At 39.4% G+C, this 26,477-nt stretch overlaps 1 protein-coding gene across 2 annotated transcripts in view; it reads left to right on the top strand.

Moving 5' to 3' along the window:
• IGLL1 (immunoglobulin lambda like polypeptide 1) overlaps positions 1 to 18,638 on the top strand; it is a 214,059-nt gene extending 195,421 nt beyond the window's left edge. Inside the window, exons 3-5 of one of the 2 annotated variants that reach the window (XM_063454487.1) lie at positions 16,119 to 16,131; positions 16,232 to 16,266; positions 17,965 to 18,638. In XM_063454487.1, coding sequence (XP_063310557.1) covers positions 16,119 to 16,131; positions 16,232 to 16,266; positions 17,965 to 18,284 — 368 coding nt within the window. In that variant the 3' untranslated portion in view covers positions 18,285 to 18,638. Of the gene's footprint in view, positions 1 to 16,118; positions 16,132 to 16,228; positions 16,267 to 17,964 lie in introns of both variants that reach the window. The other variant, XM_063454486.1, reaches the window with a different exon arrangement.
• Positions 18,639 to 26,477: the final 7,839 nt, after the last annotated feature.

Raw genomic sequence — 26,477 nt, 5'->3', positions numbered from 1 at the left:
GAGCTGCAGGAAAGGTAAGTAACATCTCTCTGCAGCCCCCACAGCCCCCACAGCCCCCTCCTACACAGTGCCCATCCACTGGACCACCAGGGAAGGAGAGCCCCCCTCCCTGGCCAGCTAGCAAGCAGGGAGGGGGGACGAAAAAAATTTATATATATTAATAATACTAAAAAAAATAAAAATAAAAAAATTATAAAATAAAAATAATAATAAAATAAAAAATAATAATAAAATAAAATAATAATAATAATAAAAAAATGTAATGAAGCAAAAAAAATATTAAAATAATTAAAAAATAAAAATGCCCACCCCCCACCAAGGCTCTGCATCACACTCTGCATTACACACACACACACACACACACACACACACTGCATTCATACACACACACACTGCATTCATACACACACACACTGCATTCATGCACACACACTGCATTCATACACACACACTGCATTCATACACACACACTGCATTCATACACACACACAACACTCATACACACAGCATTCTCATACACACACACTGCACTCATACACACAGCATTCATACACACACACTGCATTCATACACACACTGCATTCATACACACACTGCACTCATACACACACACTTCATTAATACACACAGCATTCTCATACACACACACTGCACTCATACACACACACTGCACTCATACACACACTGCACTCATACACACACTGCACTCATACACACCATTCTCATACACACACACACTGCACTCATACACACAGCATTCTCATACACACACACTGCATTCATATACACACACTGCATTCATATACACACACTGCATTCATATACACACTGCATTCTCATACATACACACTGCATTCTCATACACACACTGCATTCATTATATACACACACTAAATAAATATTCAATTAATATAATTTTTTAAGGATCTAATTTTATTTAGAAATTTACCAGCAGCTGCTGCATTTCCCACCCTAGTCTTATACTCGAGTCAATAAGTTTTCCCAGTTTTTTGGGGTAAAATTAGGGGCCTCGGCTTATATTCGGGTCGGCTTATACTCGAGTATATACGGTAGTTTGATTTCAGAATTGTTTTTATTTTCCTTTTTTTATCCACATTCACTTATTGATTTGTCATTTATGGCTTGGGCTTTTCATTAATTCTCTTTTTGAAATGTATTTATTTTTTTAATGTAATAGTTTTCATAATTATTTTATTTCAGGCCTTAAGGATAGAGTTACCAAATCCAACATGTGTTCAGGGATTCATATTTTGTATACATATTCATGGACAGCACAAGAAAATGGTTGCCCTGTAGTATGTAAAATTCAAAAGAAGGTGTATAAGATTAAAGAGACACTAAAGTCACCCGGACAACCACAGCTTAATGTAGGAAGCGTGTTTGGAGGACGTAGCCAGCCAGCATACCAGGCGGTCTGTCACACTTAACATGACACATATTTACAATATCAAGTATATAAATCATAGACTATATATTGTATATTCTTGATGTCATGAAAAAGGTTCGCTTTAACAGGTAATAGCATCTAAATTGAGATTTTTTTCCACTTTAGGAAATGTGATATTAATATTGGTCCAATTTGGGAAACCGCAATTAACATATATCTAGTGTGGTAATTACAGGAACTACATGATATAAACCACTGTGATGGGAATCAGGAGAATTGTTGCCAGAGAAACAGCTGGACGATGGATGGGTAGAGACTACACATTTGTAAACATTTTCTTCTAAATATATACATTTGCTAGCATTTCTGCAAGGATAATTTACATGAAAATGTGGTCTTTAATTTAATACATATTATGAACCATGAAAAATACACCTTGAAAAAATTGTGGAAATAAAGTAAGATGTAAGATTTCTAGAGATTCAGGGTAAAATATTTATGGGATAATACCAACATCTTAGTTTCTATATATTCTATTTTTTCTTTTGCAAAATTGGAAGGGCTTCAAACTGGATTTGCTGCCTTCTTTTGGATCAACAGCAAGAAACAGATGTGAGGAAGGCTGAATATGATGAACACGTCTCTTTTAAGCCTATGTAACTATGGTAGATGGCAGAATCGAACAATGACTCACATGTGAATATGATTCACAGCCTCTGCTACATGAACCTGCATGGTATTAGCAGTAGAAAGAGGGAAGTGCTCATGCTATTGTATTGAACACTGGTGAGACCTCACTTGGAGTATTGTACGCAGTACTGGAGACCGTATCTCCAGAAGGATTTTGATACTTTGGAGAGAGTTCAGAGAAGGGCTAAAAAAACGTGTTCATGGATTACAGGATAAAACTTACAAGGAAAGGTTAAAGGATCTTAGCACATATAGTTTGGAGGAAAGACAGGACAGGGGGGATATGACAGAAACATTTAAATACATAAAGGGTGTAGCGGGACACGGGTAACCCGACCAGTTACCTCCACTAATTCCCTTCCTTCAGCTGAACAGGAACCAGTTAGCATATAAAGAGACCCATTTCACCCCCAGTAACTGGACGACACACAGTTCTGGGGGTACAACAACACTTTGTTGGCCACACACAGCTTTTAAGCATAACCCCATTCCCCTCCCACCCCCCGGGAACCTAATGCGGGAAAGGGCTTTATCCCTTTGTTTCCAAAAAAAACGCCACCCAAACACAGGGTTTCCCACATCTGGGGACAGGGGGGTCTTCATCCCCTCTGTACCTAGGAGACCAAGCATGGGAAAAGGGGGAAAAAGGGACCATCCCTTTGTCTCTCAGGCACAGAGAGCCCACCCGTGGGAAAAGAGCTGGCCCCAGAAGTGCCCACAATCTCAGCGACCCTCACAGCAGTACCTTTCGTAACCAGACTCCGCTCGCGGGATCTCTGTGTGAAACCCGGCAAGGGAAGTGACACCTTTCGGGATGCGAATGCTCCTGGCATTAGTCTGTACGAAATTGAGGCCACAAAGAGGAGCATTCACTAATCACTTCCCTTGCAGCTTCACACTTATGTTGCAAGTGCAAACATTCTGATTAATTGGTGGGAACGTTCTAATGGGGCACTGGAGAGGTCCTCATTCGGTTAAACGAACGAGTCGACAAACAATCCACAAACGCTCCCCCTGGCCGGCGTGGCGGCCAGCTGAAGGAGTGCTTATTAATTGTTTCTCTTGCAGTTTGTTGTTTGAAACTATGTTGCGAGGTGTGAAGACTCTAAGCCAACATTCTAAATCGGGGTATCGGGGTGGTCCCCGTTTGGGAGGCAAATGAATTCTCTTCGTGGAAGCACTCCCGAATGGGGAGCAGGCAGAAGACACGATGGGGAAACACATAATATGAGAAAGGCAGTTCATGGACCGGCAGCGGTCCCGCCACAAAGGAAATCAACCTCTGACTCTGAACGTTCCTCTATTGAAATTAGGCAGTGTTGATGGGAAGAAGGAAGGTGAAGAAAAGTATATATTCTGGGACCGGTGTTCCAAAAATTACTATGTGGCTCAGGACATAAAAATAACAACCACGGTGTCAAACTCAGGAGTGTTCAGCTGACAACACAGGCAGTCCCTCTGCAGCAACTCCGCTCCTCCGACCCTCCAGGGCCATATGATTACAATGATCACATGGCCGCAATAGCAAGCTTCACTACTGCCTGCAGAGGACTGCCTCGGTTGTTATGAAGTCCTCCAAAACGGAATTTAAACTGTGAAAAGTTATAATAAAAGCATGAAATTAATAAATTATTAAATTATAATCAAAATTATTCAACCCCCATAGAAAATCAGGTTTATTGTCAAAATGTATAGGCTTTCAGCTGTTTGCAGTGAACAACTCAAAGAAAAGCAATTGAAATAGCTCAACACAACAAATGCTCAAGTGGTTTCCCTAAATTCAATTCAGTCTAAAAAATATTCAACCCCTTGATAGAATCCCTCACAACAGCCCAAATATGCAAAATATGTGTTGTCTCAAGCACAACTGATGCAACTAATCAAGGGCTTCATTAGTTGCACCAGGCGTGCTTGAGCTGGAACACTTGAAATACCTGTGTCACGGCTGAATAGAAGAACCCAAAACACAAATCTGCTTAAGGAATGTGATAATGTATTACTGGGCCTTAGAATGGCTGGATCTAATGTTAAGAATAGTCAAAGAGAAAGCCAAGGTCAAACGTAGTGGAGAACAGCTTAACCGGGAAGACAAGCCAAAGTCAGGAATACAGAAAGCAGAGAGATGATTAAACAAGCCAAAATCAGTAACTGTAAATCCAAACAATAATAAAGCGCACACTTGAGTATACAAGAACCACAACAGGGAAACCTGCTCCTAAAAACCTGCCTTATTTAGCCAAGGAACCAATATTATTGGTCAGCATCAATTTAGTACGCCTAAAGACTAAGGAGTTCGTCCGAATGATAAACTCGGAAAGGAAAACAAGGATTAGTTAGATTCAAAACAAAAAAGGGGAGGTATGTAGAAGAGGATAAAGGTCTAGCTGACTGCCCCAATTAATATTTTTGTTCAGTATTTACAGATGAAAATGAAGGAAAGGGGCCTCAGTTAGAAAAAATTGTTACATGTGAGTTTACAGAGGAAGAGGTTCTATTTTAACTGTCAAAAGTCAAAAGACAAATAAGTCAATGGGACCTGATGGAATACACCCAAAGTTATTAAAAAGAGCTTAGTGGTGTACTAGCAAAACCATTAACAGATTTATTTAACCAATCATTGTTGACAGGAGTAGTCCCAGACAATTGGAAGTTAGTGAATGTTGTGCCCATTCACAAGAAAGGTAGTAGGGAGGAGTCGGGCAACTATAGGCCAGTAAGCCTTTCTTCAGTAGTGGGGAAAGTAATGAAAACCATGTTAAAGGATAGGATTGTTGAACATCTAAAAACACATGGATTTCAAGATCAGAGACAACATGGGTTTACTTCAGGGAGATCATGCCAAACTAATCTTATCGATTTTTGTTGATTGGGTAACTAAAATAATAGATCAGGGTGGTGCAGTAGACATTGCTTACCTAGATGTTCCACATAGAAGGCTTATCAATAAACTGCAATCTTTAAGTTTGGATTCCAATATTGTTGAATGGATAAGGCAGTGGCTGAGTGACAGGCAACAGATGGTTGTAATCAATGGAGTATATTCGAAGCATGGGTTTGTCACCAGTGGGGTACCTCAGGGATCTGTACTTGGACCCATTCTCTTTAATATTTTATTAGTGATATTGCAGAAGGCCTTGATGGTAAGGTATGTAAGGTAAGGTACTAAGATATGTAACAAGGTTGATGTTTCAGGAGGGATAAGCCAAATGGCAAATGATTTAGGTAAACTAGAAAAATGGTCAGCGTTGTGGCAACTGACATTTAATGTGGATAAGTGCAAGATAATGCATCTTCAACATAAAAACCCAAGGGCAGAGTACAGAATATTTGATAGAGTCCTAACCGCAACATCTGAGGAAAGGGATTTAGGGGTGATTATTTCTGATGACTTAAAGGTAGAAACATAGAAACATAGAATGTGACGGCAGATAAGAACCATTCGGCCCATCTAGTCTGCCCAGTTTTCTAAATACTTTCATTAGTCCCTGGCCTTATCTTATAGTTAGGATAGCCTTATGCCTATCCCACGCATGCTTAAACTCCTTTACTGTGTTAACCTCTACCACTTCAGCTGGAAGGCTATTCCATGCATCCACTACCCTCTCAGTAAAGTAATACTTCCTGGTATTATTTTTAAACCTTTGTCCCTCTAATTTAAGACTATGTCCTCTTGTTGTGGTAGTTTTTTTTCTTTTAAATATAGTCTCCTCCTTTACTGTGTTGATTCCCTTTATGTATTTAAATGTTTCTATCATATCCCCCCTGTCTCGTCTTTCCTCCAAGCTATACATGTTAAGATCCTTCAACCTTTCCTGGTAAGTTTTATCCTGCAATCCATGAACCAGTTTAGTAGCCCTTCTTTGAACTCTCTCTAAGGTATCAATATCCTTCTGAAGATAGGGTCTCCAGTACTGTGTACAGTACTCCAAGTGAGGTCTCACCAGTGTTCTGTACAATGGCATGAGCACTTCCCTCTTTCTACTGCTAATACCTCTCCCTATACAACCAAGCATTCTGCTAGCATTTCCTGCTGCTCTATTACATTGTCTGCCTACCTTTAAGTCATCAGAAATAATCACCCCTAAATCCCTTTCCTCAGATGTTGAGGTTAGGACTCTATCAAATATTTTGTACTCTACCCTTGGGTTTTTACGTCCAAGATGCATTATCTTGCACTTATCCACATTAAATGTCAGTTGCCACAACTCTGACCATTTTTCTAGTTTACCTAAATCATTTTCCATTTGGCTTATCCCTCCTGGAACATCAACCCTGTTACATATCTTAGTATCATCCGCAAAAAGACACACCTTACCATCAAGACCTTCTGCAATATCACTAATAAAAATATTAAAGAGAATGGGTCCAAGTACAGATCCCTGAGGTACCCCACTGGTGACAAGCCCAAGCTTCGAATATACTCCATTGACTACAACCCTCTGTTGCCTGTCACTCAGCCACTGCCTTACCCATTCAACAATATTCGAATCCAAACTCAAAGATTGTAGTTTATTGACGTACAGGTAGGCAGACAATGTAATAGAGCAGCAGGAAATGCTAGCAGAATGCTTGGTTGTATAGGGAGAGGTATTAGCAGTAGAAAGAGGGAAGTGCTCATGCCATTGTACAGAACACTGGTGAGACCTCACTTGGAGTATTGTACGCAGTACTGGAGACCGTATCTCCAGAAGGATATTGATACTTTAGAGAGAGTTCAGAAAAGGCCTTAATATCCGGAAGTATTACTTTACTGAGAGGGTAGTGGATGCATGGAATATCCTTCCAGCTGAAGTGGTAGAGGTTAACACAGTAAAGGAGTTTAAACATGCATGGGATATGCATAAGGCTATCCTAACTATAATATAAGGCCAGGGACTAATGAAAGTATTTTAAAAAAATTGGGCAGACTAGATGGGCCAAATGGTTCTTATCTGCCGTCACATTCTATGTTTCTATGTTTCAAGATTGGGCCACAGAGACAAATTACTCATTCCCTCTTTTTGCACTGATTCCCCGTTGCCTTCTACATCTGGGTTGGCAAAAGGGCAGGTTGGTAATTGTGAATCCCCTATGGCCGTCACAACCATGGTTCCCTCATCTATTGAAAATGGCGATAGATTTTCCCTGCCTCCTCACATCGTACGATTCTCTCCTTCAGGATCCGGACGGACAATCTCACCCTTTAAGCCTCCAGGGCCTCCTCTGTCTTATGGCGTGGCTGATTTCAGGGGACCTTGGTCAATCGAAGGTGTTCCACAATCAACTCAGACTTCTCGAGACTGCATGGGCACCCGGCACGAGACAAGCTTATAAATCTGCTTGGAATGCATGGAGTGGCTGGTGCTCGGGAAGAAACCTGGATCCCTTATCAGCACCTTTTACAGCCATCTTACAATTTTTGACCTCCCTTTTTGAAGCAGGAAAAGCGTACCGCACGGTTAACCTCTACCACTCTGCGCTTTCCGCTGGACCTCAAGGCATCGATGGTGCCCCCATCGGACGACATCCCTTTGTCTGTCGCTTACTACGTGGAGTACGATTTTCTCGTCCTTCGCTCCCTTGTTACTCTACACTCTGGGATGTTTCTCTTGTCCTCCGTTTTCTAATGTCATGGCCGGATAATACTTCATTATCCCTTAAACAACTGTCAACAAAACTGGTCATGCTTTTCTGCCTCATTTCATGTAAAAGAGTCTCGGACGTACAAGCTTTGGACACAGATGCTCGATCCTTTACACCGGAAGGCATTCTCTTCGATATCTCCGGAACCCTATGAGACCTCAGTTATTTATCTCTGTCCGCAAATCACATCTTCCAACATCCTCTCCTTCCTCGGCCAAATGGGTCAAATGGATTATGACATTGTCATGCATTGACACTTCCGTGTTCTCTCCACATTCTGTTCGAGGAGCTATGGCCTCTAAAGCCTCTGCGGTAGGATGTCGACTAGACGATATTTTACGAGCTGCCGATTGGTCTTCGGAATCCACTTTTCGTGATTTTTACTTTAACCCCTTAAAGACCAAACTTCTGGAATAAAATGGAATCATGACATGTCACACATGTCATGTGTCCTTAAGGGGTTAAACTGATCAAACACTTCACTGGAGCACTGCTGGAACAGTTATATCACAGCTTTAAACCAGCATAATAGGAGCCTCCATGTCTTAATAAAATTACCAGATTTTACTATTTACATGACGTTTTTATTAACAACACGGAGGCGAGTATTATCCCTCCCACCCTTCCCTGGATGGTGGTTCACCTGGGTAAGTTATTTATGATAAGTTTCTTTGGTTCAGATTTGCTCACTGGTAAGGTGATTTGGTTCAATCCTTCATGTTTGTATCCACCTCATACATGTTGACTAAATACTAGTTTACATCAGATATTGCATGCCACGTATAATGTGTTATTTAAGCTGAAATCCAGTTTTATACTTGAATATTACCATATTCTACTCTCTCTTACATCTTGAATTGGAAGTTAATTAATTGATGGCATTGTTCCCTTATTGGAATTCCTTTTTCAGTTGGATGGCGGTACAAGTTCGGGATCGCAAGAAAGAGGAAAATATTTCAGGGAATACCGCTTATTATGCTGGAGAGTAGAACCGGATTCGCTGTTGGTTGCCATGGAAGATATGTGTTACTGACTGTTTCCTGTGTTCATTTCATTGTTAAATTTGTCTTTGCTGCTGAGGGAAATAAAGAAAGAGTGCAGCATAATACTTGCCTCCGTGTCATTAAAAAAAATCATGATTTTATGTCATGTAAATAGTAAAATCTGGTAATTATAAATATATATAGTGGAGTGCACGTGCGTTACACTAACCGGAGAGAGTCCCGTGACCCAGGATGCCACCGCCATCTGGCGGATGCAGAGAATGATGCCGTGTCGAGATGCGCATGCGCCTGCGATATCCTGATATTGTGACATAAGCACATGGAATGCAAGATGAATTCCAAGCACAGCAGCGCTTATACGAGTCGCCAATAGGTTTGCGCAAAGGACGTCGGCTACCCCTAAGGGGAAAAGAATGAAGCAGTGTGTGGGCAATAAAGATTCATTCCCACACAATAAAACTCTAAGGAAGCCTCAAATTAAATTATCCATGTGTGCATTTGGCAACTGGAACGCATCATACGTTCCATACATAGATCACACTAAAAAAATATATAAAGAGCGCCCACAGGGGGTAGAAGGACTATAAAGTCCTAGGCTGAAAAGAATAAATGTTAGTAAGTAATACACAGATAAAGTAGAATGAGAATAGGGAGTATGTTTATAACATACTCAATATTCTCCATTCTAGCCACATGGACATATGAATACAAAAGTAAGAAAAAGCAAATATAAGAAGAAAAAAAAAGGGAAAAAATATCAGAGATAAAATAGATAATAGAATGTCTCTATGATAGAAATTAATCTTAAAGAGTCGTATCTCTAAACATATCTCCAATCCATTTAGCCACTATATCTTGTCTTGGCCATGATTCTTCTAAATCATGGGAACATGCAGATTAAGTCAATGGTCACCAAGAAGAGACACCATAACAACAACAGGAAAACATATACCAAAAAATAAATAATAAATGTAAAAATAGTAGATATTAGTCATGCAGAGTGAAAACATATATAAAATGAATCAAATCACTACAACTTGTCCTGGCCATAATTCTTCTCAATCATGTGAGCATGCCAAATTAGGTCAATGGTCACCGTAATAAAATACCAAAAAGGTTTGCCAAGTATCAAGTGCCTAAAAAGGGTATGCCATATTGGAATCTACCTAGTACATAAATCAAACAATAACTTTGTAAAGGATTTTCATATACTTATCTGTGTGCCTTCGGTTATATCCTCTCCCTGCTGTTTAAATGCTGGTAATCGGTTTGTTTTTACTATGTATTTGAAAAATGTATTCGTTCTACCGAACGGAGACCACCCTGGGTAGCAATCAGAATTGGAACATTGAGAAACTGCAACTTAATTGCTCCTAGGTGGCCACCATTAGGCATACGAACACGTGGCGAGAACAAAGGATGGCGGCCATCTTAAATCTCCCGAATGCGGTCAGCGGGACTTATGCATGAATTGCCATGGCAACCACGCGAACGTCCGGTCATCATGGAAGTCCCGGCTGACTACTTTCAACGAATCAAACCGGCATTCGGGAGGTGGAATCTGCCGAACAAGTGGAGCATTTCCAGATAACAAGCTGCAACATTCGTATGGTAGTTTTCCTGTAATTAGGTGCGAATGGAGACCGGCTCTTGCTGCTGATTTCATGGAACTCTAAATCGGATACCACCACATGGCGAGCCGGTCAAACTTCCACACGATGCGACACGGAAACTACTGAACGGAATTTCGTGAGATTTGGATATGCGAGACACCAATATCCTCAGCTACCCAGGGATGTAATGTTATATTTGTATGTGATGAAGAAAGTACTTTTCCAAAAATGTAAAAATTTTTAATATTTCTGGCCAGCAGATAATTGAGTTTAGTATGCTGCTGAAACTCAATTATCTAGCCTGGTCCAGAGGAGGAGTCTGCTATTGTATAAATTGAATGTCTGTTGCTTCTAGTAAATCAGTCTTGTTCCAGCATTAAGCTTTGGCTCATCTGTGGATTATTTGGCGATACCAGCGATATTTATTCATGTGGATTATTGGGAATGTGCTACTATTGGGAAAAGGGGAATATTGGACTGTGATACAGATGACTACCGTCACAAACTTCATGCATCATAAGTAAAGTAGAATAATCAAAATCCTGAGGGGATCCAGAACATGTCTCCCATTGTCTAACTACCAATAGTGGAAAATCCAAAGTGTATCCGCATATGTCCATATCTGTATTCTGGGGGGAGTGTTAGTCATAGGTGTACAGGAGAAACCAACTTTTTACTGGAAAGGATAAAAATCACATTCCTCATTAAATCCATGTGGGAAAAGCGTGTCCAAACGGTAGATCCAACGAAATTCGACCCGTTTTAGTGAGTCTGAAAGAGAGCATCCAGGGTATGGTTTTTAATCCATTGGATCGCCTGAAATCTAAGTTGAGACGCTGGATGGCCAGAATCAGTAAAATGTTTAGCCAGAGGTATGTGTCGTTTTTTTGTATGTATGGTGCTTTTTGTGTTCACCAATACGTATGGTTAATGATCTAGATGTTTGACCAACGTATCCAAGCCCACACGGGCATTTAATTAAATAAATGACACGATCTAACTGCCAATTCAAGAAATCCTTGATAGAGAACATTTTGCCTGTTCTGGGATGTGTAAATTCAGAACCAGTTTTAACGTTATTACAATTAGTACAGTGGCCACATCGGCCCATTCCATTAATCGGTGTCAACCAAGAGGAACCCTTGGAGGGAGTTATAGATCTAGAAGGTGATATCTCAAATTGTCATATTCCAAGGTGAATTAGATACTCAGGATACACTGATCCAAATCAGATTTGAATTTAAGCAAATTGTCTTCCGTGCCATCCCAGAGGAAGAACACGTTGTCGATGTAGCAATGTTTTTGAACATAGGGTGTGAGTAGATACAATCTTCCTTCAACTTCCTAATCCATTCAGTTTCCCTAAAGAATCAGCTGAGTCCCGTATGCAGGATTTCATCCGTACCACCAGAATCTGTAAAAAAGCATCAACATACTGTGCTAATGGTTGTACCAAGGACCCACAACCTGAAACTATCGGTCTTTCAGGAGTATTCAAAAGGTTATTGTGAATCTTAGGAAGTAGGAAGAGAAAAGGAACCTGAGGTCTGGAAATATTCAAAATATCAAAGGTCTTTTTGTTGACCATTCCCTCTTCCAAAGCCCATGAGCCTCTTTAGTCAGGTTTGAATGTCCCTTGCGCGACCATTTGATCTTTGAGAGATCCAATTGACATAATTTGATAAAAGTTTCCACTGTGGGATTAGTAGGCGGAGGGGTGTACTTACTTTTATTTTTACATTTTGATAGATCTACAGGACCCGAAACCCCAGAATTATCATCATTCTGGGCATCTTCCTGTATGTTGTCACCTGAAAAGAAAACCTTTAAACGTAAAGTCCTAAAAAAAAAAATCATTTCAAGTTCAACGTCCAAATCAATTTTGTCTCCATCAAAAGATGGAATAAATCCCAAACCCTTGTTAAGCACACCAGTCTCACTTACGGAGAGAACCCTCTTGGAGATATTCACAACTAACGTCTCCGTGTTCTCCTCTCTCTCTCTGAGTACCTCCTGGGAGGATGGCTTCCAATGAAGTCTCTTACCCCTCCTGGTCTTGTGTTGCCGCCTCCTCGGGGGTGTTGTTGTTCTAAAAAATGACGGTCCCAGTTGATCCAGTCGATGTTTGCTCACTATCACTATTCGTGGGTGAATATCTACCCATGGCATGATCTCCCTGTGGTGCGTTGTATCTCTGTCGATTGAATTGCCAATTATATACCTTGTTGTCCAGATAGTCTATGGTATCACGTTTAAATTTGGAAAGTTTCCTATTGAGGATATCAGTTTTATGTTTTGTCAAAATACTCTCAAATTCCTCCAAATGTTTAGTTAAGGATTCCTGGCTATCCTGTTTTTTTGTAGTACTGATCCCCCCTTTTAGATCAATTAAATCCTCTTCAATCCCCTCAATAGTTAAAGCTATAAGATCTTTTATCAACTCTACTCTCAAAAAGTCAATTTTTTACTAGGCATGTGCAATTCAGTTCTGTCCGAATGGAAATTCGGACGAATTTCGGACATGTGGATGCTTCCGAATGGGCGAATTGGTGAAGTGCTGAATTTTGGAAGTGCCAAACCTAAGTGCCAATGTGCCAAATTTCAGAAGTGCCAAAGTGCTTCGGACTTCTGAAAAGTGGCAAAACGGGTAGGATTGGGGTTGGGGTAGGTATAGGGGTAGGGGTAGAGTTAGGGGGTATGGTTGGGGGGTAGGGTTAGGAGTAGGGTTAGGGTTAGGCTAGGAGTAAGGTTAGAGTTAGGGTAGGGTTAGGAGTAGGGTTAGGGGTAGGGTTTGGGTTAGGGTTGGGTAAGGAGTAGGGTTAGGGTTAGAGTTAGGTGTATGGTTAAGGTACCTCTACCCCTAACCCTAGCCTAACCCTACTCGAAATCCAACGCCACACCCTACTCCTAACCTAACCCTAACCCTACTCCTAATCCAACCCTAACCCTACCCTAACCCTACACTTACCCGAATTGCCGAAGTCCCGAATTTCAGAGGTACCGAACCGAATTGCCGAAGTTCAAATTGCCGAAGTGCCGAAATGAACTTAATTGCCAAAGTGTCGAATTTCGGAATGCCGAACCAAACTGAATTTTTTGCCCATGCACATCCCTATTTTTTACTTTGTTTTATACCTGCTATCCGAATTGACGTGTGTTATTCAGGGCCGTCTTTAACGCGGGGCAAAAGGGGCAGCTGCCCCGGGCCCATTTATTCCTGGGGGGCCCAAAGCATCTGCCCCTTGAGCCCCGCGGGCCCTTTAATTTTTCACCGGACCCCTTCCCAGACAAACCGCGGCCAGACTCCTATCATTATATTTCCCGTGAGCCCTTTAATCATGAGGGCCGCGGCCGGGCCCCTAACAATGTGTTTCCCCGCGGCCGGGCCCCTCTCCCTTGCGGATCATGGCTGGGATCGCATTGCCGGCTGTGAGGAGTGAGTACAGGTCACTTCCTCCCGGCCAGCTAATAGAGAGCCCGGTGGGAAGGAGGAGGAAGAGGAGGAGGTGGCAGACACGAGGTATTCTAAAGAAGGCTGACACCCATCACCTTAGGTCAGCCAGCTCCCCCTGGAACCCAGTGCACTGCAGCAAAAGTAAGAAAACATAAATTACTATTTATATATGTACATGTGTATGTGAGATTGTGCATATCTGTGTGTGTATGTGTACCTGTGTGTTTGTGTACCCATGTGCCAGAGTGTATGTGTGTTTGTGTGTCAGAGTGTATGTGTATCTGTCTGTTATGGTGTATGTGTGTTTGTGTGTCTGTGTGTCACAGTGTATGTGTACCTATGTGTTTGTATGTATTTGTGTGTCAGAGTATATGTGTACTTGTGTGTCAGAATGTATGTGTATCTGTGTGTCATAGTGTATGTGTATCTGTGTGTCATAGTGCATGTGTACCTGTGTGTCAGAGTGTATTTGTATGTAATTGTGTGTCAGAGTACATGTGTACCTGTGTGTCTGTGTTTGTGTACTCATGTGTCTGTATCTGTGTGTCTGTGTTTGTGTACCCGTGTGTCTGTGTATCTGTGTATCTGTGTGTCTGTGTTTGTGTGTCTGTGTATCTGTGTGTCTGTGTTTGTGTATCTGTGTGTGTGTATCTGTGTGTCTGTGTATGTGTATCTGTGTGTCAGTGTATGTGTATCTCTATGTCGGTGTATGTGTATCTGTGTGTCAGAGTGTCTGTGTACGTGTGTCATAGTGTATGTTTACCTGTGTGTCAGAGTATATGTGTACCTGTGTTTGTATGTACCTATGTGTCCATGTTTGTATGTACTTGTGTGTCAGTGTGTATATGTATGTCTTTGTATCTGTGTATGTATGTGTACATGTGTGTTTATATACCTGTATGTATGTGTACCTGTGTGTCAGTATATTTGCTTTTGCATCTGTATTTATGTGTCAGTGTTTTTTTGCTCCTGTGTATTTGTGTGTTTCTGAGTGTGTGTGCATACCTGTGCATGTGGCAGTGCATACAGCACACAAATACACCCCTGCATGTTCAACACTGCACACATACACTCATGTCACCCTCCACAAAATGCCACCCCTTTCACTCAACAAAACTCACATTAAAGGGACACTATAGTCACCCAGACCACTTCAGCTCAATGTCCACTTCAGCTCAGGTTGTAACCCTTCTGATGCAAACATAGCAGTTTCAGAGAAACTGCTATGTTTACATTTGGGGTTAATCCAGCCTCTAGTGGTGTCTTCCGGACAGCCACTAGCGGCGCATCTGCAACACTGGAGGCATATTATGCCTCCATTACGCAGAGCGTCCCTAGGAAAGAATTGAGAAATGCTTTCCTATGGACACTTTGAATGCGCGCGCGGCACTTGCCGCGCATGCGCATTTGGCTCCGCTGATGTCGGACATGGGAGCTGACGTCGGCGGGGGAGGAGAGGTCACCAGCGCAGAGGGAGCCCAGCGCTGGATTAAGGTAAGTAACTGAAGGGGTTTTAACCCCTTCAGCGCCACGGGAAGGGGACCCTGAGTGTGGGGGCACCCTCCGGGCACTATAGTGTCAGGAAAACCGCTTTGTTTTCCTGACACTATAGTGATCCTTTAACTCCCCCAATGCTGTCACACTCACCTTCTCTCGCACTGTCACAAATACCCTTCCATGCTTTCACACTCATCCTCCATCACTCTGTCAGACTCACCCCCTTTCACCCTGCCACACTCACCCAATCACATTAACCCCTCCAACTCTGTCACACTCATCCCCCCAATCATGCTGTACACACCCTGTCACATGAATCAATCCCTAATCGTGTCACACTTCCTCCTCTAATCATGCCACATTCACCCCAGCCCTGTAACAATCACCCATCAACCATACCACACCACCGCGTCAATTTAATGCCCCCAAGCCTGTCACACTCACTGCCCAACTTTGTCTCATTCACACCACCCTAGCACAGTAACCCCTTTAAGATGGCGGGGTCCAGGGGGCCCAAGCAAAATGCTTGCCCCGGGTCCAATCAATATTAAAGACAGCCCTGGTGTTATTGTGATGTTATGTGGCGCAGCGCTTTCCCTTTTCTTGATTGTACTTCCAATGTTTGTCCGCCAGGATAATTTTGGCCATATAATATATCACTTGGGACAATATCAGCCGATACCCAAAAGGTCTTTTATAAATCAAGTAATTTGGTATAGCTTTATCTGTAAAAAAATGATTCAATGCACCACACAGGAACCTATATCATGTAGAAGCATCTTAAAATGTCTTAAATCTGACACAGTAAATAACAATGTTATGCTACAAAGATGCTGATGCAGCAGGATTCAGAGTTACGTATAGACAAGACACCTGTTCCCTTGTTTATCATAACATGAAGAATTTAACATGGTTTTTGCATTGCATTATGTCACTGTGCGTATATCTTCGGTGCTGGAACCCAGCTGACTGTCTCTGGTAAGTGCCTTGGAATAAAACTTTTTGTTCATATATTTTTAAATCTATCTTTCTGTGTTCAACCAGGTAAGATACTTTTGTTGTTACACTTGCAAACATGTTTACTTCATAGCAAGCAAATCTGGCTGTGTCTTCTCTTACCTGATGTTAGCATGTTTTCATTTTTTAAATAATTCTAGATTTCTTCTTGCTTTGAAAACCTAATATTATATTCTTTAAATAGCTCATCTAAACCATATGTAAGCGAAATGAATATGTGTGAATATTAGCAATGTGAAGGCTTCATGAGAAATATAATTCATTTAACCATACCTTTTAAACGTGTGTTAGAAACACAATGAGTTATTAAATACTTAATATGACCTCATTCTTTTTACATTGCAAGTGCTTTTCTAGACATTTGGCCCAAAATGTGTTACATGTAGCATCTGTGTATAACTTCCCCTATTATGATATCCCCTAGAGTGGAACAACGCAGGTATTTTATGTTAGCCGCTTTGTGATTTGTTCATATCTCTCCTTATTCTTTGAGATTTTTGTTTCTCATTCTCTGTACTGTTAAAGAATGTATATCTGTGTGGAGCTCCTAAAACCAGTCATTATTAGTTAGATTATATTTCATTTAAAATAACAGTCATTACTTAAATGCAACATCACTTCAAATAATGATAATGATAAATAATTATACAATGATGAGCATTAGTTTCGTGATACATTTAGCAATAACTACATTAATTACATTAATTGGTAATCTGATCCACATCGTATTAGTGCAAATATAAAGGTAAAGGTAAAACTGCATAAAATATGAAAACAAACTGTACATTTACTATATATTTAGTATTTTGTACAATTTTACTGCATAAATAAAATGTATACTTTAGATGTCATTGGGTAATCGAAGTTACCCCATTCTACTTTCTATGACCATACTTAATACATGCATGATATAGTGTATACATTACAGTAGATCTTGCATATAAATCAATGTTTGTCTGCACAAAGGGAAAGATGAAACATGCAGAAGACAGTGGGGTGTTTGCTAAAGTTAAAAAATATAATTGAATTGATTAGTTTAAAGATTAACAAGGTTTAGTTAAATGACAACAAAGGCTAATAGTTAATGTTTCCTCTTAATTGATCTTAATGAAACTTTATTAACTCATTTATGAAAAATACATTATACTGGGTATAAATTAATTAGTTCATGAAATGGAGGAAATTGATGTCCATGCCACATAAAAAGCAATAAGGTACTGGTTTTCATATGGTGTTAATGAGCTAATTATTTGTGTGACAGTTCAGATTGGAGGGAAGTGCTAGTAATTTAATAATGATTTTAACATATGTTATTAAAGTCACGATGACACCGTAAAGTAATGTTGGAAACATGAGAAATTTTAGAACAATAGTGTGTGCTCATGGACAAAGTTAATTGGTACTACCAACTGTCAGATCATCTTGGTACCACTCCTCAATGGTTTTTATACTCAAATAGTCAGATATTTCTTAGGAAAACTACTATACTTGATTTACTTTTTCTGAACCATATAGTGTGCACTTTTGATATAACACAGTTAATTGTGTACTTTGTAAATTGCATTAGTATTTGTGTTTAAAAGGTTAAGTCTTTGTATACAATTGTAAAAATAAGAAAATGTAAATTTATTTGATTTTCTCCATTTTATATCCTATCAGGAGGTGAGGTGAAAGCACCCTTGGTATCAATCTTCCCTCCCTCTGACGAGGAAATAGCCACCAACAAGGCCACTACTGTCTGCACCATGACTGGTTTCACCCCTAGGACAGTGTCTGTGAAGTGGTTGCTAGATGGCATTGAGAAGGACGGAGACACCTCATTGGTCAGCAAGCAGAATGATAACACGTATATGGGAAGCAGTTACTTCAGCATGCCGTCTTCAGATTGGCAAAAACTGCAAAATATTGCATGTAAAGTGACACATCAGGGAAAGGACATCATCCAAACCCTGAAGAGATCTGAGTGTAGTAATTCCTGAATGTAATATTCCTCTTATTTTTACCCATTGTTACAGGGACGAGAATACATTCACTTTATTAATGTCATGTTATGGAGTTAGTGCTTGTTCTACATCCGGTTCCTGTATTCATGTTTCTATACTCATCTTTCTTGTCCTTTGTTCATGGCTTTTCTCTCTTACCTCCCCCATAATGTGTTATTGACACTTCAAAATAATGTTTCCTTCTTTCTATTTTTTTCTCCCCCATTTAACACTTCTCTTCTATATTTGCCTTTCTTTGAGTTGTGCAGGAGCTGCATAATGATTTTTTCCTGATATTACTTTGTCTGTATAGATCATCCTATTAAATGCAATAAACAAATTGTATCATTATTACATCTCAGTCATTTTTTCCAAAGTCTATTGATACTTAAAAAGGTGCCCTTCAAATGAAGGCCAGTTCCTCATGATAAGTCTAAGAGTGAGAGTGTCTTCGTATTAATCAAACAAACTACAGATAAAAATGATAATAGAAAGCAAATCTAGGCAATACGAAGTGGCAGTGATGTATCAAACTGCTGCAATTTACAATAATACAGACACAGGGGCTTGCTGAGCTTACCTTATGCATTTTCTTCAACAAACCGCAAATAAAATCACCTAATATTTAAAAAAAGAAAAAAAATCACCATTCTGCAAAATAAAATAATGTATAAAACTGAACATTATTAAACTTATCTTACAAATGATGATGTAGGAATGGATCATGGTATACTGTAAGTCAACCTAAACAGTGATACAGTAAATTAATTGGCAGTGAGTTTTGGGTCATGCACATTACCAAATGGAGAATCAGACAGGTATACATCACTTTGCCATACAACCAGCCTCACAGTCCTTTGCCACATGAGTAATTATTAGCTAGATCCCAATATATGAAACAAAGTATTGGACAATGTGCAGAAAGACCATGTGGACATGACATATATATTAAATAACTCATCATCTTCAGAGGATGTATTTAAGAACCCCAGATGTGCCTTTATGTCTCTTTACAAAAAGTATTTGTGTGAAAATACATTTTTTATATGTCATTCCTAAACACACACACACACATGCACGCACGCGCGCGCGCACACACACACACACACACACAATGTCTGTGATAAGTGCAAGTGACATGTAGCTTGTAGCTCAGTGATGTTAAAGAAGTCTAGAGATCAATCCTGGTTGGTTCTAGCATCAGCAATCCCTGAGCTCAGCATCCAACAAAATATGGTACAGGACACAGAAGCAAAGCTGACTGATAACATTAAAGAAAGTTTAGGATTGGGGATTAGAAAAATGAAATAACTTCACACTTCTTCACCTATAAGTGATGGAGAGATGAGATGCCATTACGTTTTTAGAAAATATCCCAAAACAACCTATGTTTTCTCACTTACTGGTTTAGTTTCAATTCTGGACTTTCAGCTTTATGTAACAATATTGTGTAAATGCAACTTCAAGGAAAGCACTCTCCAGGTATCTAAGCTTCTGGTGCACACAAGCTTCTCCAAGAACAATACATATGATTGACAATTTAGTAAAGTGAAGATTGTTTGAATACTGTCCTATCAAACACATTGATACTCCAATCAAGAAATGGGAAATCATCACATTAAGCGTGATGGTCGAATAGAATTATTCAATAGGACAATAAGAAAAGGCAAATGTTATAAGGATCCTCAGAATATTGTGACTACAACAGAATAAGGTAACTACAACTATGTGTTATTGTTGTTGTTTCCAGGCCAGAAGACCCAGTAGTTTTTGTACAGCTCTGTATCACTGTGGTGGGTATTCGGTGGAGGCACCAAACTCAACATCGTCGGTAAGTAACCTCTTTTAAGACATATACAGTTTTGTTGTAGATAATATATCCTCTCATTTGGAATTATGCTCCTTATCCTATAAATGTTATTATTAATTTGTGTTTACCATATTATTTGTAATAGTATAATTTGCTCTCTACTCTACACTAGACCAGATTTGTATCCCTGATGTATTGCACTGATCTGCCTAATATAATAATTCTAGTATTTTTAATGTTATCACATAATACATCAGTGATTACTTATGCCCTTGTAAGAATCTAGTTCATGATACTTTTTTAATGAACCCTTTGCGCTTAATTGTGATTGTGCAAGTCCAGTTTTAAAAAGTTATGGTAATCTCACCACTCTATAGTGTTTACATTTATTGGGAGCTATTTCAAATTTACTGTCATCCAAGGTAAATAAATATAGAACAAAGTTTATTGTCACAGTCACAACTGATAAAGAATTACCTTTTCCACTTTTTATAAATTGCAGAAATATCATTCACATAAATTTGCAGAATATATACAAAATAAATATGCACAAAAAGACATTATCTAAGCAGGCAGCTACTTATGTTTTTCCACTTAGACATCCTTAGACATCCTTCATGTGTCTCTAACTAGGAATCACCTAATCAGGAGCACCCAGTTCTTGAAGGAAAAAAAATATTTTAGTCTCACACTATGTAGATTTTTGCCAATATCTAAAGGTAAAAAAAGTATTCAAGTGTAGGCACTCATTTTATGAATAATAAGTATTTAAGTCTTCCTGCAGTCAATAGATTTAGCAGCAAAATATTCAAAGTGCATAAAAGTGTTACTTTATCTAAACATGTCACTGTCACTGTAAGTAATTGCCATGCAAAGTCATAGTGATACATGTTTATTATGGGGATTATCAATTATTTTAAAAATAGATCCGATCTGACGTATATACTACATAAGGATTGTTTTGTCAGGAAAGCCAGATAATGAAAATACCCATATTCATTCTTATAAAATAAATGAATAAATAAAAATACAAAAGTTTGAGGTTTCTCGTGCTCTATCTTAATAAAATATAATTGTATGTCTGCAGTAGTTTCACTACCTGTCTGCAAACTGTATGTGCATGTCTGTATCTGTGTATTTGTGTTAGAAATAATACATTTAGTTTATCTTTGGTGTTGATGAATATTATTCCTAAATGTCTTCTTTTGTACAGTGAAGACATTTTTTTTTATACAATTATATATTTTGTAACTGTTTATATATATATCTTTATATATTTTTACATGCAGTTTAATAAATGTCTCTGGAGAACTCAAGCACCAAATATTTTACATTTGCTATGTGTTAAGATCATTTTATTACATACAATCCTAATTCATAGTATGTGTATGAAACAGAAAGTCATTAAATCAATGTAAAATGAATACTTGTTCTATTTTTCTCCTTTTTTTTATCCCATCAGGAGGTGAGGTGAAACCACCCTTGGTATCAATCTTCCCTCCCTCTGAGGAGGAAATAGCCACCAACAAGGCCACTACTGTCTGCACCATGACTGGTTTCACCCCTAGGACAGTGTCTGTGAAGTGGTTGCTAGATGGCATTGAGAAGGACGGAGACACCTCATTGGTCAGCAAGCAGAATGATAACACGTATATGGGAAGCAGTTACTTCAGCATGCCGTCTTCAGATTGGCAAAAACTGCAAAATATTGCATGTAAAGTGACACATCAGGGAAAGGACATCATCCAAACCCTGAAGAGATCTGAGTGTATTAATTCCTGAATGTAATATTCCTCTCAGTGGTTTTAATTCCCCTTTTTACCCATTGTTACAGGAACGAGAATACATTCACTTTATTAATGTCATGTTATGGGGTTAGTGCTTATTCTACATCCAGTTCCTGTGTTCATGTTTCTATACTTATCTTTCTTGTCCTTTTTTCATGGCTTCTCTCTTACCTCCTCCATAATGTGTTATTGAGATTTCATTACAATGTTTCCTTCTTTCTATTTTTTTTCTCCCCCATTTAACACTTCTCTTCTATATTTGCCTTTCTTTGAGTTGTGCAGGAGCTGCATAATGATTTTTTCCTGATATTACTTTGTCTGTATAGATCATCCTATTAAATGCAATAAACAAATGTTATCATTATTACATCTCAGTCATTTTTTCCAAAGTTTGTTTGATACTTTAAAAGGTGCGCTTCAAATGAAGGCCAGTTCTTCGTAACAATTCTAAGAGTGAGTAAGTGTCTTCCTATTAGTCAGACTATAGATACAATTGATAATAGAAAGCAAATCTAGTCAATTAGAAGTGGTAGTGATGTATCAAACCACTGCAATCTACCATAACACAGACACAGGGGCTCGCTGAGTTTACCTTCTACATAGTCTTTATTAAACAGCAAATAAAATCGCCTAATATATAATATAAATAACCTTTCTACATGTAAAAGAAATAGAATAGTGTATAACACTGAACATTCTTAAACTTGCCTTACACATGATGATGTAGGAATGAACAAGAAATACTGTAAGTTTACCTATGTGCACATTAACATTATGTTTGGAAGAAGCAATGGTTTCTATTCCTAAAGGCACTGTATTTTCCCAAAATAAGAGTTGGGTAATTCTGAAATAATGGCAAGCCTGCATGGTATTTTTTTCCTCATTAGAGTAAACATGGATACAGTAAGTTAATCGTTGGCAGTAGGCCATGCACATTAGCAAATGGATAATCAGACAGGTATACTCCATGCTGAATTACAACCAGCATCAAAGTCCTCTTCTACTCAAGTGATTAATAGCTAGATCCAAAATTAACAAAACAAAGTATTGGACAATGTGCAGAAAGACCATGCGGACATGACATATATTTGAAAATAATAATCTTCTTCGTAGGTTGTATTAAAGAACCCTAGAATTATCTTTGGGTCTCTTTACAAAAAGTATCTGTGTGAAAATAGGTTCATTGTATGCCATTCCTACACACTCACAATGACTGTGATAAGTACTAGTGACATTTAACATGTAACTCAGTGATGTTGAAGAAGTCTGGAGATGAATCCTGGTTGTTGTTTTTTTTATATCCCCAAGTCCCGAGCCTAGCATCCAACACAATATGGCACAGGACACAGAAGAAAAGTTGACTGATAACTTTAAAGAAAGTTTAGGAATGAGGAACATCAAAATGAAATAACCGCACTTCATCACCTATAAGTGATGGAGAGATGAGAGGCCATTATGTTTTTAGGAAATATCCAAAAACAGACGCTCTTTTCTCCCATACTGGTTTTGGGTCAGTGCTGGACTTTTAGCTTTCTGTAACTATATTGTACATCATCAACAATGTGCAAACGCCACTTCAAGGAAAGTACTTTCCAGGTATCTAAGCTTTTGGTACACACAAGCTTTTTCCAGAATACATCAGACTGACAATTAAGTAAAGTGAAGATTTTTTGAATGTTGTCCTATCAAAAACATTGATACGCCAATCAAAAAACGGAAATCATCACAATAAGCTACATACATGGTCGAATATAATTATTCAATAAGATACAATAAGAAAAGGCAGATGTTATAAGGATACCCAGAATATGATGACTACAACATAATATGGTGACAACGATGTCTTATTGTTGTTATATCCAGGGCAGAAGACCCAGTAGTTTTTGTACAGCTCTGTATCACTGTGGTTTCTTTTTGGTGGAGGCACCCAACTTACTCCTGATATTACTTTGGCTGTATAGATCATCTTATTAAATGCAATAAACACATTGTATCATTATTACATCTCAGTCATTTTTCCTTAATCCATTTCATACTTAAAAAGGTCCCCATGCAAATGAAGGCCAGTTCCTTGTGATAATTCTTATAGTGAATGTGTCTTCCTATTAGTCAAAGAGACTATAGATTTAAAAAATGATAATAGAAAACAAAACTGCACAGTTAGAATTAATAGTGGTGTATCAAACTGTTTACCATAACACAGACATAGGAGCTCACTGAGCTTAACTTATACATATTCTTCAATAAACCGCAAATAAAATCACCTAATATTTAACCCTTTCCCCTCGACTGTCCCACATGGTGGGACATTTTAATTTTCTCATTCCAATCGTATGTCCCACCTGGTGGGACATATGAGTAGCATACAAATTTGACGATCGTACGGCTCACCCAGAGGGACATAACGTTATCGGATAAAGGCAACTTGAAAAAAAACGCACCCACAAAGTGCTTTCTATAAATAAATTTAGCCAATTTGGTGAACGACACTGACATTTTATCCGAGTGGAAAGGGTTAATATAAATCACATTTTTCCAAATAAAAGAAATAGAATACTGCATAAAACTGAATATCATTCAATTTATCTCACAAATGATATGACTGGCACATGGAATACTGTAAGTCAAATTATGTTTGCATTAATATTGAGTTTAGAAGAATCAATAGCTCATATGGCTAAATAATCTGTATTTCCCCATAAAAAGTTGTGAAATCTATTCTCGGGCATGTAGTCGTAGCTGTCTGTGGAGGTGATGAAATTAATGCTTGCACTACACATAGATCATGAATTAAAGTATTCAGTCTAAGTTTATTGTATATTATCTTCTTTATCAAATGTATTGGCCATTTTATCTACATATCCCTTTCTTTGTTTTTTTACCTTTAATTTTATTTCCATGCTGTGTCTGCTTTTCAGCGGTTGACCTACGGAGGTTGGCCTAATTTGTGATGTCTCTAGGTTGAAACAACTAAATATGTTTTCTTTATGCCACTTTTTGCATATCACTCAATAAAATTTTTTTATTATTATTCCTAGTTGGTTGGTATTCGCAGTGTTCTTTGGAGAGTAATTTCTCAACAAAAGGCATCATTATGAATAAAGTGTGGTAAATGAGAATATGAGGGAGACTCGGAATGTGGTTAATACTACTAGAAATTTTAACATTTTACGTCCACTCACTGGTTCTACAATAGTAAACAAAGAATGTCAATGTGACTGTAACTTCTCCCACAGGATTAATTCGAAACAGTGTACATTATACTAAAATAAAATATATTCAATACACAACCATAAGCACCCAAATGCTGTATGTCTTCTGGTAATTTATTAATAATAATACAAATGATATAACATCAAGGTATCCTTGGCAGAATGGTGTCACACAAGTGTAAGAAGGTAGGTCAGGCACCTTAAAGGGACACTGTAGGCACCCAGACCACTTCTGCTCATTGGAGTGGTCTGGGTGCCAACTCCCACTACCCTTAACCCTGCAAGTGTAATTATTGCAGTTTTTCATAAACTGCAATATTTACATTGCAGGGTTAACTCCACCTCTAGTGGCTGTCTATTAGACAGCCACTAGAGGTCACTTCCTGGGTTCTAGCACAGGTTTCCTGTGCTAGAGCGTCGCTGGACGTCCTCACGCTGTGTGAGGACCTCCAGCGTCGCTCAAAACCCCATAGGAAAGCATTGAAATGATTTTTCAATGCTTTCCTATGGGGAGACGTAATGCGCATGAGCGGAATTTCCGCGCATGCGCATTAGGTTTCCTCGGCCGGTGAGCGAGATCAGTCTCGCCCACCGGCCGACGTAATCACTAGGAGGAGCGTCGCGGAGGCGGAGACAGCGGCGAGGGACATCGCCGCTGTCCCAGGTAAGTCACTGAAGGGGTTTTCACCCCTTCAGTAACCGGGGATTGGTGGGTGGGAGGGAGAGGGACCCTCCAGTGCCAGAAAAACGGATAGTTTTTCTGGCACTGGAGTTTCCCTTTAAAATAATATTATTGTATAATATAGTACAGACAGATTTAAGGATGGGCAGAGACTGTAAAATCCCAATTTCTATGTACCAGTTAGACATATACTAGAATAATGGTGCTTCATATTCCACATAAATCCCACAATGTAATTATATGTTAGATGGACCATTAAGTAAATAGAGAGTACACATTCTTGGAAGCACTGGCATACATATAGGGGTCGCAGGGGTCGCAGCTGCGACCGGGCACGTCACTCCAGGGGACCCGGACACCCTGCGGACACCTGCCACTCTGTACCAGCCGCCATGTTTTGCGTCCCCAGCCCGCGCGGCAAACTGCCGGGGTCGCTATTCAAGGGGTCCATCGGGTGGCCCATGCTGTTAGGGTCACCTGATGGAGATGGATTTTCTGGGGGCCTGGTCAGCGCTGGGTGCTTTAACAGCGCGACTGGGCCCCCTGTGATGACATTACTGCTGAGTGAAAGTGACTGCCCCGGTCAATCCTCCCAGTAACCACCAGGAGCCGCGCAGAAGGAAGGACAGGGAGTCAGAGTCCCACCAGCCTGAGCCACCACTGGACCCCAGGAAATGTCGCCCTCCAGCACCTAAAAGG

The sequence above is a fragment of the Pelobates fuscus genome, chromosome 5, assembly GCF_036172605.1.
Source record: "Pelobates fuscus isolate aPelFus1 chromosome 5, aPelFus1.pri, whole genome shotgun sequence".
In the NCBI taxonomy this organism is placed as follows: Eukaryota; Metazoa; Chordata; class Amphibia; order Anura; family Pelobatidae; genus Pelobates; species Pelobates fuscus.
The sequence above is the reverse complement of the archived record's forward strand: the minus strand, read 5'-3'. Positions and strand labels throughout refer to the sequence as shown.